Source organism: Catharus ustulatus, chromosome 1 (assembly GCF_009819885.2).
Source record: "Catharus ustulatus isolate bCatUst1 chromosome 1, bCatUst1.pri.v2, whole genome shotgun sequence".
NCBI lineage: Eukaryota > Metazoa > Chordata > Aves > Passeriformes > Turdidae > Catharus > Catharus ustulatus.
Window position 1 is genome coordinate 165,569,527 of NC_046221.1, and position 12,954 is coordinate 165,582,480.

Genomic DNA, 12,954 nt, shown 5'->3' on the forward strand with positions numbered 1-12,954 from the left:
ATAACTGCCTTCCCTGCAGCAGACAAAACATGAGCCCCAAGGGAGGAGAGGTAAGTGCTGTCCCACATTCTGGAGCTGGGGACAGGGATGAGTTCTGGCAGGGAACTCTGGTGGAGAAATGCTCTCAGGTGGATGGAGGTGGAGAACTCTCCAGTTCCTACTTCAGTCCTTGCTTTGGCCCATCAGAGTTTGAGTTTCCTGCCCTCCATCAGCTCTGTCCCCTTGTCTCCTGCCTGCTTGTGCATCCCTGGTGATTCCCCAGCTTTCCTTGGATGTCCCTGGCAGGGATCCTGCCCCACTCCTTTTTGGAGGAGTTGTTCTGGAGCCACATGAGCTCCGTGTGAAGGTGTGATGTGTGCAGCTGTTGTCAGCTGCCCTCAGAGCTCTCTAACTGCTCCTGGCAGGAGCTCAGTTTGTCTGCTGTCCCTTCTCCCCGTGGTTACACAGGTCAGGATCACAGGATCACCCTGTCCAGTGCCAGGTCCCTGCTGCACAGCAGTGACCCTGTCACAGAAAGTGATGGAGCAGCTGGGATGGTGCCATGTGGAGCATCCCCACAGGGGACAATGAGGGAGTTAAAGCTCCTGAGCACAGAACCCCAGGGTGGTTTGGGTGGGACCTTAAATCCTGTTCCAGCCCATTGCCTTGGGCAAGGGACACCTCCACTGGGCCAGGTTCCTCCAGGCCTGGTCCAGCTTGGCTTTGAACTCTTATTCTGGGCTGAGAGCTGGTAAGCAGGAGGAGTTTGGGTCCTGGGTGTTGGTACCACAGCTGGGTGGCACCGTGTCAGCAGAGAGGTGCAACAGCTTCATCCAAAACTGAAAGCCTGCAGGGAAGACAGTCCCAAAGCTCTTCACCGTCTCAGAGTCTATGGAGCTTTGGGAACTCAGTCTGTGACCACACCCCTCGGGTTTTGTGCAGATCTCTTGCCCTGTGCTCCCATGTTGTCCTTTGCCAGATCTGGTGCCATCCAGCAGGATACTTGGAGTGTGCTGTGAGGTTTTGGTGGTTTTCACTGGAGGGTTAATCCAGTCTTGATACTCATTCTCTAATGCAAATTCAGCTTCTTTTCATCTTTCCCCAAATTCTGTTTTGGGGTGATTTCCAGAAGTAGGGCGTGGATCTTGAATGCCAAGGTAATTCTGGTCAGATCCATCAGGTGCAAGGTGGCAGTGGATGGCCAAATCCATTTCCCTGCTACTCTGGGGTTTTCTGCCCAAGCCTCTGGTGCTTACTCTGGCTGCACCTTGTGCACAGGAGCAGCTCTAAGTGAGACCAGCTCACCTTGCCAAAGAGGAGAATGAGTTAAGCAGAAAGTGGCTGGAGCTTTGTTCCCAGGGCTCCTGAGCCCAGTGGAAGGGTGGGCTCCAACGCTGGGAATTTGGGGCAGCATAATGCATAGGTGTCCTTTTGGAGGTGTTTTTTGTTGTAGAGCTTCTTGAAAGATCCAGCTTCCAGTGACCTTTGTTTGCCAAAATTCCATTTCACTGATACTGATTGATACTTCTGATACTGACTGAGGTCAGCTTGTACAGCTGGTGATCACCCCTCATTCCTCCCATGCCTGTGGGACACAGCCAGAGACTGGGGAAGGGCAGCTCCCTGAATTCTTATGGAATAGTGCAGGCCAGGTGTCTTCAGTGGTGATTCCACAGCTCACTTGCTCCTGGTTTGGGAATTCCAGCTGGGGAGGTGCAGAGGGACAGTCAAGGCAACCTCACCTCCAGAGGAGTTAGAGTTGGTGTGCATTCATGGTGGAGCAGTGCTGTGCAACAGGATCCTTTGGATGGAACTGTTGATAAACCTTGGCTGGGGTTTATCTCAAAATCCACCACTGCATGCAGGAGGAAATTAATTCTCCTGAATAACCCAGATGTTTTTACAGCCTGGCCCAGGCAGGACAGCTCCTTTTTGTTGCAGCCTTGGTTTGGGTGGACCTGTTTGCAGAGGAATTGGGGATTTCTCTGTTGGAATGGTTCCTTAAGAGGAGAATGAAGCTGTTCCTGCTGGGGGAGAGGGCAGGGCTGGCAGCTCCCCCTGGGCAGGGAGGGAGGGGGAGCTGGGTCAGCCCCTGGGAACCCACCCTGGGTGTGTGGGGTGTCCCTGGGCCTGCTGGGTCCTGTGCAGTGTCTTCATCGTGACCTCTGTCTGTGCACTGTCACCTCCCCTGAGACATCAGGCCACTGTTGTCTTCAGCAGCACGAGAGCCCCGCGTGGGGAAACTGAGGCTGCTGAGTTTGTCATTGCTCCTGTGCCAGCTGTGCTCCCCTGCCCCCAGACATGTCTTGTCCTCTGCTGAGTGCCTCCTGTGCTGTCAGTGCGTGCCCAGGTCCCTGTCCTTGCTGCAGAGCAGGCAGTGTGGCTGCTCCCCCCTTCTGGCTTTAATCAAGGGCTGTGGGATGGTGGGAGGGGAGAAGGCACCTGGTACCAGTGGAGCTGGGCCTGCTGCTGCCTCTGAACCCCCTTCCCTGGGCCCTGGCTTGGGGAGGGACCAGCTCTACAAAGCTGGGCTCAGAGGGGCCGTGAGAGAGGTCAGGAGTGCCCCACCTGCTCCAGGAGTTCCAGAGATCAGCTGATGTGTGCCATGTGTGTCCCAGATGCTAACCTTCCGCTCTTTATTTCTTTTTTATCTCTGTCCCCTGTGCCTTGCAGCTCGCTCTCCTTCCTTGTCAAGTTAGAGCAGTTGGATCTCGGTGGCAATGACCTGGAAGTGCTGGTAGGTGAGGGCTGCTGGGGAGGGACTTGGGGGGTTGGTAGGGGCAGATCAAAGGTGCAAGCAAGTGGATGTCCCCTGAAATGCAAAGAAAGAGCCCCTCAGCTTGTTTGGGGAGATTCTGATCCACCCAGCGTGGCCCAGTCATCATTCCCAGATGAATTTTCTCTCCATGTGTCAGTCCCCGAGTCCTGCTGGCCTCACACACTGCCAGGCCCTGGGATGATAATCCTGGCTGCCAAGGATCTTTCCTTTCCAGCAGGACTCTGCTGCTTCCCTTCTCTGTCCTGCACTGCCCCCAGCTGTTCTCTTCTCATCCAGCTTCCAGCCTTTCTCCTTTCTGATGTGATTTCTGCCCCACACAGTGCTGGGCCATTCCATGGCAGTGAGAGTAGCCCAGAGTGGGGGCCCTCTCCATGGAGAGCTCAGCATGTGGAGAGCAAGGAATTCAGAATTGAGGTTATCTGGGCACTTGGGGACACCCTGTGACATTCTGTAACTTTGCAGCCGTGGGTTAAGCTATCACTGGATCTTACTCTTGGTGTTCTGGAATGGGTTTTGGCAGAAACCCATCAATGTGGGAGGCAAAGGGGTTTGTGCAGCTGGGCTGGGCACAGGCTGAGCTCACCTGTGGGAGCAGGTGTGTGACACTGCCATGCTCCAGTGGAGCAAACTCCAAACCCAAAGGCTGATTGCCTGGGGGGCTGTGGGATGTGAACGTGTCTGTCATGGCTCATGGGGCCACTGGGTCCCAGTGGTACACAAATGTTTATTTTCATGTCTGAGAGGAGGAAGATGCATTTCCTCTGTAAGGCCAGAATTTCCAACCCCCTGGAATCATGGAATCATTTAGATTGGAAAAACCGTCTGAGACCCCTGAGTTCAGCCACTCCCAGCATTGCCAGTGCCACCACTAACCCGTGTCCCCAAGGGCCACATCCTCACAGCTTTAAAGTCACCCCAGGGGTGGGGACTCCCCCTCTGCCCAGGGCAGCTGTGCCAGGGCTGGAAAGCAATTTTCCCAATATCTGACCTAAACCTTCCATGGCACAACCTGAGACTTTGTGCTGCCCTTGTTCCCTGAGAGCAGAGCCTGAGCCCTACCTGGCTCCATCTTCCTGTCAGAGTGGCAGAAAGCCAGCTCTCCTCCAGCCTCCTTGTTCCCCAGCTCCCTCAGCTGCTCTCCATCACCTGTGCTGCAGGTTTGGCACAGTCCTGCTGTGTTTCCCATTGGAGCTCCTGCAGCCCATGGGCCATTCCCAGCCATTCCCAGACCCGTGTGCTACCATCCTGCAATGACCCACGGGCAGCCCTGGGAGGGGTGGGAGCAGAGCAGTGCCTGGCTGTGCAGAGAGGGTGCATTTGCAGCATCCCCAGGCAGTCCCTGAAGGGCCTGGTGCCACCCCTGTCCTGTCCCCTGCAGCCGGACACGCTGGGCGCGCTGCCGAACCTGCGGGAGCTGTGGCTGGACCGGAACCAGCTGTCGGCGCTGCCGCCGGTGAGTGTCTGTGCAGAGCCCTCCCCCCTGCCCTGCCCCTGCCCCGCTGCTCCCTGAGCCTGCTCTCCTCCCTGATCCAGGAGCTGGGCAACCTGCGCCGCCTGGTGTGCCTGGATGTGTCTGAGAACAAGCTGGAGCAGCTGCCCAACGAGGTCAGCGGGCTGGTGGCCCTGACGGACCTGCTGCTGTCCCAGAACCTGCTGGAGTGCATTCCAGATGGCATTGGTGAGTGTTGTCACACTGCAGCACGAGCAGGGGAGTGTGTGCAGGCAGTCAGGGGTTCCTGGGCACAGCACAGGCGTGGAGAGCAGGAGCAGGGGGTGCAGGTGAGCAGAGCTCTGCACCAGAGCTCAGGTGCTTCTCTGCATCAGGTGAGGGCTGTGCAAGGCCTGCTGGAGGAAGGGCAGAGCCCTCGTGGTTGGATTCTGTGAGCTTGGGTGGGATCACAGCCAGTGAGTGTGGAACAGCATCCTTGTCTCTGGCACAGCTCACACCTGCTTGTCACCCTGGCCAGGTCAGCTGAAGCAGCTCTCCATCCTCAAGGTGGACCAGAACCGGCTGACAGACATGACAGAATCGATTGGGGACTGTGAAAACCTGTCTGAGCTCATCCTGACTGAGAACATGCTGACAGTGAGTACAGAGCAGCCCCCTGCCTGTCCCATGCTCTGCACTGCAGCCAGGATTCCCCTACAGGATCCCTTCCCACCTTCTGCCCTCCCAGCTGATCCCCTGAGCGTGCTCTGGGCAGCTTCACCACGTTCACAGACATTTGGAAGCTGCTTTTTCTTACTGATTTTTTTTTTGTTTTTCCTAAAACGTTCTGTGGGATAGCAGGGATGTTGGGATTGCTGATAGGTGCACAGACCACGTCCCAGGCTGCATGGGTGAGGGCTTTGGGATAGTGTGATTGCTCCAAACTGTGATTTCATTGGTAAAACATAGGGATGGGGAGTGGGCAGATGAACAGAAGGGAAGCCTTGAGCAGTGGTGGTTGGAGTGAGCTGTGCTGTGTTGAGGGAAGAGTTGGATCAGTGTGAGAGCCTGTCCCAAAGACGTCCCAGCGCTCTCCCAAATGCATTGTTGGGACAGAAGGCAGCGTGCTCCCCTTTGAGGGCTGTGTGCCTTTTCCCTGTGCCACCACTGACTGGGCTCCTTCTCAGGCCCTGCCCAAATCCCTGGGCAAGCTGGGCAAGCTGACCAACCTGAACGTGGACCGGAACCGGCTGACGGCGCTGCCCGCGGAGATCGGGGGCTGTGCCAGCCTCAACGTGCTGTCCCTGCGCGACAATCGGCTGGCCCTGCTGCCCCCCGAGCTGGCCAACACCACCGAGCTCCACGTGCTGGACGTGGCTGGCAACAGGTGAGCCCAGCAGGGCTGGGAGAGCCTGGGGGATCCCAGGAGCCACGGTGTGGGAAAGCCCAGGCTGGCTGCTGAGGGCTTGAGCTTTGCTGTGAGCCCTTCCCTCTGTGCCTGAACACAGGGCAGAAGCAGAAGTGTGAGGGTGTTTTATCATCTGTGAAATAGAGATCAGGGGAAATCCCTGGTCACTGGCTTCCTGTCCTTCCTGCAGATTTTGTGGGTTTGTGTCAGTAGTCCTCAGGTGGTTGGTGCCAAAGCCTCGTTTGTGGTGTGTGGGTGCCTGGGAGCTGTTCTGAAAGGTGCTGTGGTTCTGTTCTGAAAGATCCTGTGGTTCTGTTCCCTGGGGTTGGTGCTGTTCTCAAAGCCCCTGTGGTGCTTTTCTCTGGGGTTGGTGTTTTTGGGAGCAGTTGGACACTGAGCAGAGGTTGTGTAGGGAATACTCTATTCCCTAGACACTGTGGGAGCATTGTTTTCCTGTTCCTAAACCCCTCCACGCTGCTGGAGGGAGCTGTCCTCTGCTGAAGGCTGCTGAGGGTGGGGTATTGCAGCCCAGTCCACAGCCATGGAGAAAATCAGCTGTTCCAGTGGGGTTCCACAGCAGCTCAGCTCTGTGCCTCTGTTCAGGTGGGCTGAGGTGAAGCTCCTTCCTGACCAGGTGAGTTTTACAAGCAGTTGCTTTTCTCTTTTACAGGCTGCAGAACTTGCCCTTTGCTTTGACAAATCTCAATCTGAAAGCCCTGTGGCTGGCAGAAAACCAGTCCCAGCCCATGCTGAAATTCCAGACTGAGGATGATGAAAAGACAGGAGAAAAGGTTCTCACTTGCTACCTGCTCCCCCAGCAGCCCTCTCCCAGCCTGGGTAAGAATCTGCACCACCAGCACTGGCTCTGGGGGGCTGAGGAGGCACCTCTGCTGGGTTGGACTGTCCCTGGCTCTGATTCCTGTGGCAGATCTGGGCTCTTGGATGGCTGGGACACCTTTCCTAGGCAGTGACTGTTCAAACTGAGGAATTGCTTTGTGCCAGGTGATAAGTGCAGCCTCATCTTTGTGTTCTGCTTGCATCTGCTGACCAGGCAGTTCATCTTCATGGTCCTGTCAGCATGGTATTCCTGCCTTAATTCTACCTTAGGGAGTGCTGCAGCTGAAGCATCTACACCTCTGTAGAGGCTGCTGGAGGTCTGGTGGGACAGGGACAGGGGGTGCCAGGATGTTGAGGCCACAGCCTTCGTCCTCAAGGCCTCTGATGCCATGGACAGATACAACAGAAGTCCCTGATGGGATAAGAACTGACTCCATCTAAGCCTGCAGCCCTGCTTTTCCCAGAAGGAGCTCCCACTGTTTTCTCTTCCTCCCCAGAGAACCTCCTGCAGAACAGCGTGGATGAGAGCTGGACAGATACCAACCTGAACAGAGTCAGTGTGATCCAGTTCCTGGATGACCCTAAGGGAGATGAGGACGAGGAGTCTGGAGCTGAGAGACGAGTAAGAGATCCCTGGAGGGTTGTTGGCTCTCTGGGGAAGCCCAGAGGCAAGCTAAGCTTTCCAGAGATGGGAGCCACTGTGGTGTCCATGCTGCAGGCAGATTTCCCCAGTCTGAAGCCATGTGATGAGGACCCAAGCAGGAGAGAAAGGGAGTGAATTCCCTGGGAGCTGTGCAGTTGTGTTTTGAGGCCCTTCCATGGGAGTGGAGCCCTGAAAATGTGCAGAGGTCCCAGCTGAGCACTGCCAGGGAGGGTTTTAGCTCATCCCCACCCTGGGGAAAGGCTGCCCAGCCAAACCCATGCCATCCCCATCCCTCCAAGCACAGAGGCAGTGCAGCCCATGCTCTGGTGTGTCCTGCTGGTGAAACACTAAACACTCTGAGCAGCCTCAAATCCTGCAGGAGATTGCTGTGCTTCCAGTGCAGATGCAAAGGCCAGGACAGAAGTTTTCTGCAAGTGCTCTGAGGGTTTCGGTCTCTTTCAGGACTTTATTCTTTTTTAGTTTATGGAAAGGCATCCTTGAGATCTGAAACCTTCTAATGAGTGATGTTTGCAGCTGTCCTGGCAACGTGTGTGTGCTGTTGGCATTGGGAGGTTTGGGGGGGTTTTTGAATTGTTTTTATCATTGTTATTAGTTATTATTATGCTGGTTTTTTTTTTATTCTCTATCTGGGATGGAACTTGCTATGCAGCACCAGTTCTGGTGCATTTGGGGTTGGCAGACATGTTAAGTCCAGAGGAATTAGGAAGATATCCTAAAATTTCTCACCTGTGTTCTGGAGGAGTTTCTGTGTCGATAGTTTTTCATTTACTAAGGCTGAAACACCACTTTGAAATTCCAAACTCTTACCATTCTTCTCAAACCTCCTCCCCAGCTGCAGAGCAGGATGATGTCCAGAGAGCTGCCAGGGCTCCCTGCCTCTGTTCTTTCCCATTCCAGCTGCAGAGCAGGGTGATGTCCAGAGAGCTGCCAGGGTTCCCTGCCTCTGTTCTTTCCTGTTCCAGCTGCAGAGCAGGATGATGTCCAGAGAGCTGCCAGGGCTCCCTGCCCCTGTTCTTTGTGCTTCCAGCTGCAGAGCAGGGTGATGTCCAGAGAGCTGCCAGGGCTCCCTGCCTCTGTTCTCTCCCTCCCCAGCTGCAGAGCAGGATGATGTCCAGAGAGCTGCCAGGGTTCCCTGCCTCTGTTCTTTCCCATTCCAGCTGCAGGCTATGTAAGGCCTGGAGCAGATCCTGCAGCAGGATGTGCTGGGCTCTGAGCCCTGGGGCTCTGGCTGTCTGATGAAGGTGTTGGTTGCCTGCAGGGGTTCCTTGCCAAGGGCTGGCACGTGGTGCCAGGCTGGAATCCCCTTGCTGAGGGTTTCCTTTGCCAGGGCCTGCAGCGCCGAGCCACCCCTCACCCCAGCGAGCTGAAGGTGATGAAGAAGGTGATTGAGGTGCGGCGCAACGAGGTCAACGCTGCCAGGGCTGATGCCAACCCCAGCTCTCCCAACTCAGATGTGAGTGCTGGTCCCTGGGGAGGGGAAAACCACAGAGACCATGGGGTCATGGAAGGGTTTGGGTTGGAAGGAATCTTACACACCAAGTTCCACCTCCATGCCATGGGCAGAGACCTCTTCCACTGGGAACATGTAGGATATGTGGGAATGGGGAGGCAGAAAGGACTGACTTCTGGGAAAGATTTGGGGGGGCTGAGAATGGAGTGCCTGGGAAGATTGGGAATCTGCCTTGAGCTGTCACTGAGGGGCTGTGAAATAGAGCAGGAGATAGAACCAGGGGACAGAGAGCAGTGTACGGGGAGCTGTGTGTCAGTGCCAGTTCTGTCACAGCACAGGGAGAGGAGGAGGAGGCTCTGATATTCCCAGTAAGGAATGTTGGAAATAGAGCACTTGGAGGAGGCACCTTGCTGCCCAGGTGGGAGCTGAGAATAAATGGCTGCAGAGGAGCAGGGTGGAGCCAGGTCTCATGGAGGGAGCTCAGGAGAAGCTGTGGGCAGCCTGGGGAGCAGCTGGTTCTGTTGGTGCTGGATCGTTGCCACCTCACTGCACGGCTCCAGTGCTGCTCTGGGCTCCTGCTGACCATCACCACCGTTTCCTCAGGAGAAGAGGCTGAGTGCCACGTCCAACCGCAGCGAGGACTCGCACCTGTCCACCAGCACGGCCTCTGCGGAGGGCAGGGGAGAGGACAGGGAGCGGGGCTGGCCCAACGGGCAGCTGCCCGACCTGCGGGACCTGGACAAGGAGCTGAAGGCCAGAGAGGAGGAGGAGCGCAAGGAGGCTGCTGAGCAGGAGGAGGAGGATGTGGAAGTGGAGTACAATGAGGTAGGAGCCTGGGAACCTCAGCAGGGTCATGAGAAAAAGGGAGAGGACCTGGAGGTTTCGGAGGAAGTGGGAAATAGGTGTTACAGGTGCATGAGTGTGGGATTTGGGCATCACTGGAGGCAGATCAGGCTGTGGAAGGCAGAGCAAGCAGAGATGAGGCAGCTTGTGGGGGGCTGCACATGTGGGACACTGGGCTGGACAGTGTGGGAGAAGTGGGATGGCTGTGAGAGGTCTGAATGCCCTCTGTCCCTGGAGCTGGGGGAAGGTGTGGTTATGGAAAAGGGCAAGGATGAGGGAATGGTAAAACATGGCTGCATTGTGGTGATGCATTGTGATATTTTGGTAAAGCATTGCTGCATTGTGGTAATGCATTGCTGTATTTTGGTAAAACATGGCTGCATTGTGGTAATGCATTGCTGTATTTCCTGAGCACACAGGCAGTGACGCTGGCTCTGCCTGTGCCAGGAGAGGGGGCACAGGGACAGCAGGGTCTGTGTCCCCCCTCTGTTCCACGAGGCTCACAGCACGTGTGGGCTTTGCTGTCACAGCCCACTGTGCACTTCGCTGAGGACACGCTGATCCGCAGCGAGGATGAGGATGAGGATGAGGAGCGGCCGTTCCCCGTGGAGAAGCAGAGGCTCATCCGCAAGGACACGCCCCATTATAAGAAACACTTCAAGATCACCAAACTGCCCAAGCCAGAGGCAGTGGTGGCCCTTCTGCAGGGGCTGAACAGTGATGGGGTCCCCAAAGAGGAAGAGGAGTTGGGAGGCTGCAATAATAACCCAGAGCCCAGGGATCAGGAGGAAGAGTGGGATGAGGAGGACAGAAGGAACGGAGCTTTGTCTGCTCAGCCCTCCGTGAAGGTAAGGTCTTGTGGGCAGGGGGAGGTCAGAGGGAGGCAGCCCTGCCCTCTACTTCTGACTGAGCAGCCAGGTGGATTTGGTACTGATTAAACCAGTACCAGGAGCTCCAGCCCTGGGGGCTGTGCTGGCTGGGGCAGCTGAAGGTCCCTGGGGCTCGTGGGGTGCTCGGAGAGCTCTGCTGTGTCTGACACCTCACTGTGGGCAGGGCCTTGCACCATCCCCATCCCTCTGCTGTTCCTGTGCTGCAGGGACAGTTCTGTCTCAGCCCTGGTGGGTTCTGCTGCTCCTTCCAGCCTCCTCCTCACTTGCTGGCTCACAGGAGGATGAGCTTTATCCTTGTGTGGAGTCAGACTGACATGTGGGCACTGACACTTGCTGGCACAGTGCTTCCTGGGGCATGTCAGTGCAGCCAGGAGTGTGCCCTTCCCTGTGCTCCCACCAGACACAGCCTGGTGGAGGGAGCACTGGGATTCAGGGGAGCTTGTACTCTGCAGTCTTGGCCTTATTGGTTATGCTGGGGCTTAAGAGGTTGGGGGTCCTTGGCTCTCTTCAGCTGAACCCCAGGTTTGGTTAGGGACACAGAGGTTCCTGCTTGAGGGAGCTCCTCAAGTGGAATGGGAATACCTGGATGAGGGACCCTTCACGAGATCAGAGTTCTCACCCAGGCTGGTTTGAGGATTTTGAGTTGTGTTTGCTGTCAGGATGTGGCTGAGTCTCCATCAGAGTCTGACATCAGCAAATCTCACAGGTGAGACGTGGTCCCTGCACGTGGAAGGTGCTGCAGTAAAACCTGCACAAGCTCCAGGGTGCTGGGGCCATTCCCATCCCTGCTGGAGCTGGGGCTGCCCAGGGAAAGGTTCTTTCCCTTATGGATGCTCACCCTGCTCTCTTTGAGCTCCCTAGGGATGGGGCAGTTCTCCACTGCTGGTGAAGGAATGATTGAAGGAATCATTCAGAAGGAATGATTGAAGGAATCGTTCAGAAGGAATGATTGAAGGAATCGTTCAGAAGGAATGACTGAAGCTGTCCCAAGTCCCCTTCACCCAAAACTTCTCATATTTGGGAATGCCCTCACCTGGGAAGGTTGCTGGAGCTGGGGAGGTGCCGAGTGTGTGATGCCTGCTCAGGGTGGTGCCTGTCAGAAATCACCCTGGCTGTCAGCTCAGCCTTCTGCCTGGCCTCAATTCTCCTTCCTGTGGGGCTGGCTTGGGTGCCTGCTCAGTGAGACGTTCATCAGCTGTGTGCCACGAGTGGGGACGTAGGGAGGCTTGTGCCAGAGCTGCACTGGGGGAGGCAGCACAGGCTGTGCAGGAGGCTGAATCCTCAAAGCAGAGGGTTTTGTTGCAGGGACAGGTGGTTTTTAGAAGAAATCCTGGGGTTTGATCCAGGTGCCTGTCAGGATGTGTTGGGGACTGCTCGTTCCTGTGGCACCACAGGCTCCTGGGTGCTTTCTCCTGTGTTTAACCCTTCCTCTTCCCAGAGTGATCTGGCACAGAGGGGCTGAGGTCAGCTCAGGGGTCAGCATGACCTGGAGCTGGCCTTGGCCTCAGGGTGCCCTTGGCAGGGGTGTGCTGGCCCTTGGCACCCTGGAGCCAAGAGCAGCCCTGGCACTGCTGAGGTGCTGAGCAGGAGCAGGGGCTGCTCTGGTGCTGAGGAGTCAGCCCTGGAGCTCAGGGGCTCAGCAGTGACTCCAGAGGAGCTGGATCAGCTCTGGATCTCTGGAGCTCAGCAGTGACTCCAGAGGAGCTGGATCAGCTCTGGATCTCTGGGGCTCAGCAGTGACTCCAGAGGAGCTCTGGGGCTCAGCAGTGACTCCAGAGGAGCTCTGGGGCTCAGCAGTGACTCCAGAGGAGCTCTGGGGCTCAGCAGTGACTCCAGAGGAGCTCTGGAGCTCAGCAGTCACTCCAGGATCTCTGGAGCTCTGGATCTCTGGGGCTCAGCAGTGTCTCTGGGAGCTGGATCAGCTCTGGAGCTCAGCAGTGTCTCTGGGAGCTCTGGAGCTCAGCAGTGATTCCAGGATCTCTGGGGCTCAGCAGTGACTCCAGGATCTCTGGGACTCGGCAGTCCCTCCAGGATCTCTGGAACTTAGCAGTGGCTCCAGGAGCTCGGGATCTCTGGAGCTCAGCAGTGACTCTGGGATCTCTGGATCTCTGGGGCTCAGCAGTGACTCTGGGATCTCTGGATCTCTGGGGCTCAGCAGTCCCTCCAGGGTCTCTGGAGCTCAGTAGTCAATCCAGGAGCTCTGGATCTCTGGAGCTCAGCAGTGACTCTGGGAGCTCTGGAGCTCTGGATCTCTGGAGCTCAGCAGTGACTCTGGGAGCTGGATCAGCTCTGGATCTCTGGGGCTCAGCAGTGACTCTGGGAGCTGGATCAGCTCTGGGATCTCTGGGGCTCAGCAGTGACTCCGGGATCTCTGGAACTCAGCAGCGACTCCAGGAGCTCTGGAGCTCTGGATCTCTGGAGCTCAGCAGTCCCTCCAGGATCTCTGGAGCTCTGGGACTCAGCAGTCCCTCCAGGATCTCTGGAGCTCAGCAGTGACTCTGGGATCTCTGGGGCTCAGCAGTGACTCCAGGAGCTCTGGATCTCTGGGGCTCAGCAGTGACTCCAGGAGCTCTGGAGCTCTGGATCTCTGGAGCTCAGCAGTGACTCCGGGATCTCTGGAGCTCTGGATCTCTGGAGCTCAGCAGTCCCTCCAGGATCTCTGGAGCTCTGGAGCT

The 12,954-nt window shown here is 56.5% G+C and overlaps 1 protein-coding gene across 15 annotated transcripts in view; it reads left to right on the forward strand.

The window, feature by feature from the left end:
* The window catches only part of SCRIB (scribble planar cell polarity protein), a 94,126-nt gene that overhangs the window by 19,938 nt on the left and 61,234 nt on the right, over positions 1 to 12,954 (forward strand). For all 15 annotated transcript variants that reach the window (XM_033086660.1, XM_033086975.1, XM_033087046.1 and 12 more), the window contains 10 exons: positions 2,653 to 2,716; positions 4,137 to 4,211; positions 4,292 to 4,436; positions 4,726 to 4,844; positions 5,375 to 5,574; positions 6,266 to 6,432; positions 6,930 to 7,054; positions 8,424 to 8,549; positions 9,150 to 9,371; positions 9,920 to 10,237. In XM_033086660.1, coding sequence (XP_032942551.1) covers positions 2,653 to 2,716; positions 4,137 to 4,211; positions 4,292 to 4,436; positions 4,726 to 4,844; positions 5,375 to 5,574; positions 6,266 to 6,432; positions 6,930 to 7,054; positions 8,424 to 8,549; positions 9,150 to 9,371; positions 9,920 to 10,237 — 1,561 coding nt within the window. The remainder of the gene's footprint in view (positions 1 to 2,652; positions 2,717 to 4,136; positions 4,212 to 4,291; positions 4,437 to 4,725; positions 4,845 to 5,374; positions 5,575 to 6,265; positions 6,433 to 6,929; positions 7,055 to 8,423; positions 8,550 to 9,149; positions 9,372 to 9,919; positions 10,238 to 12,954) is intronic.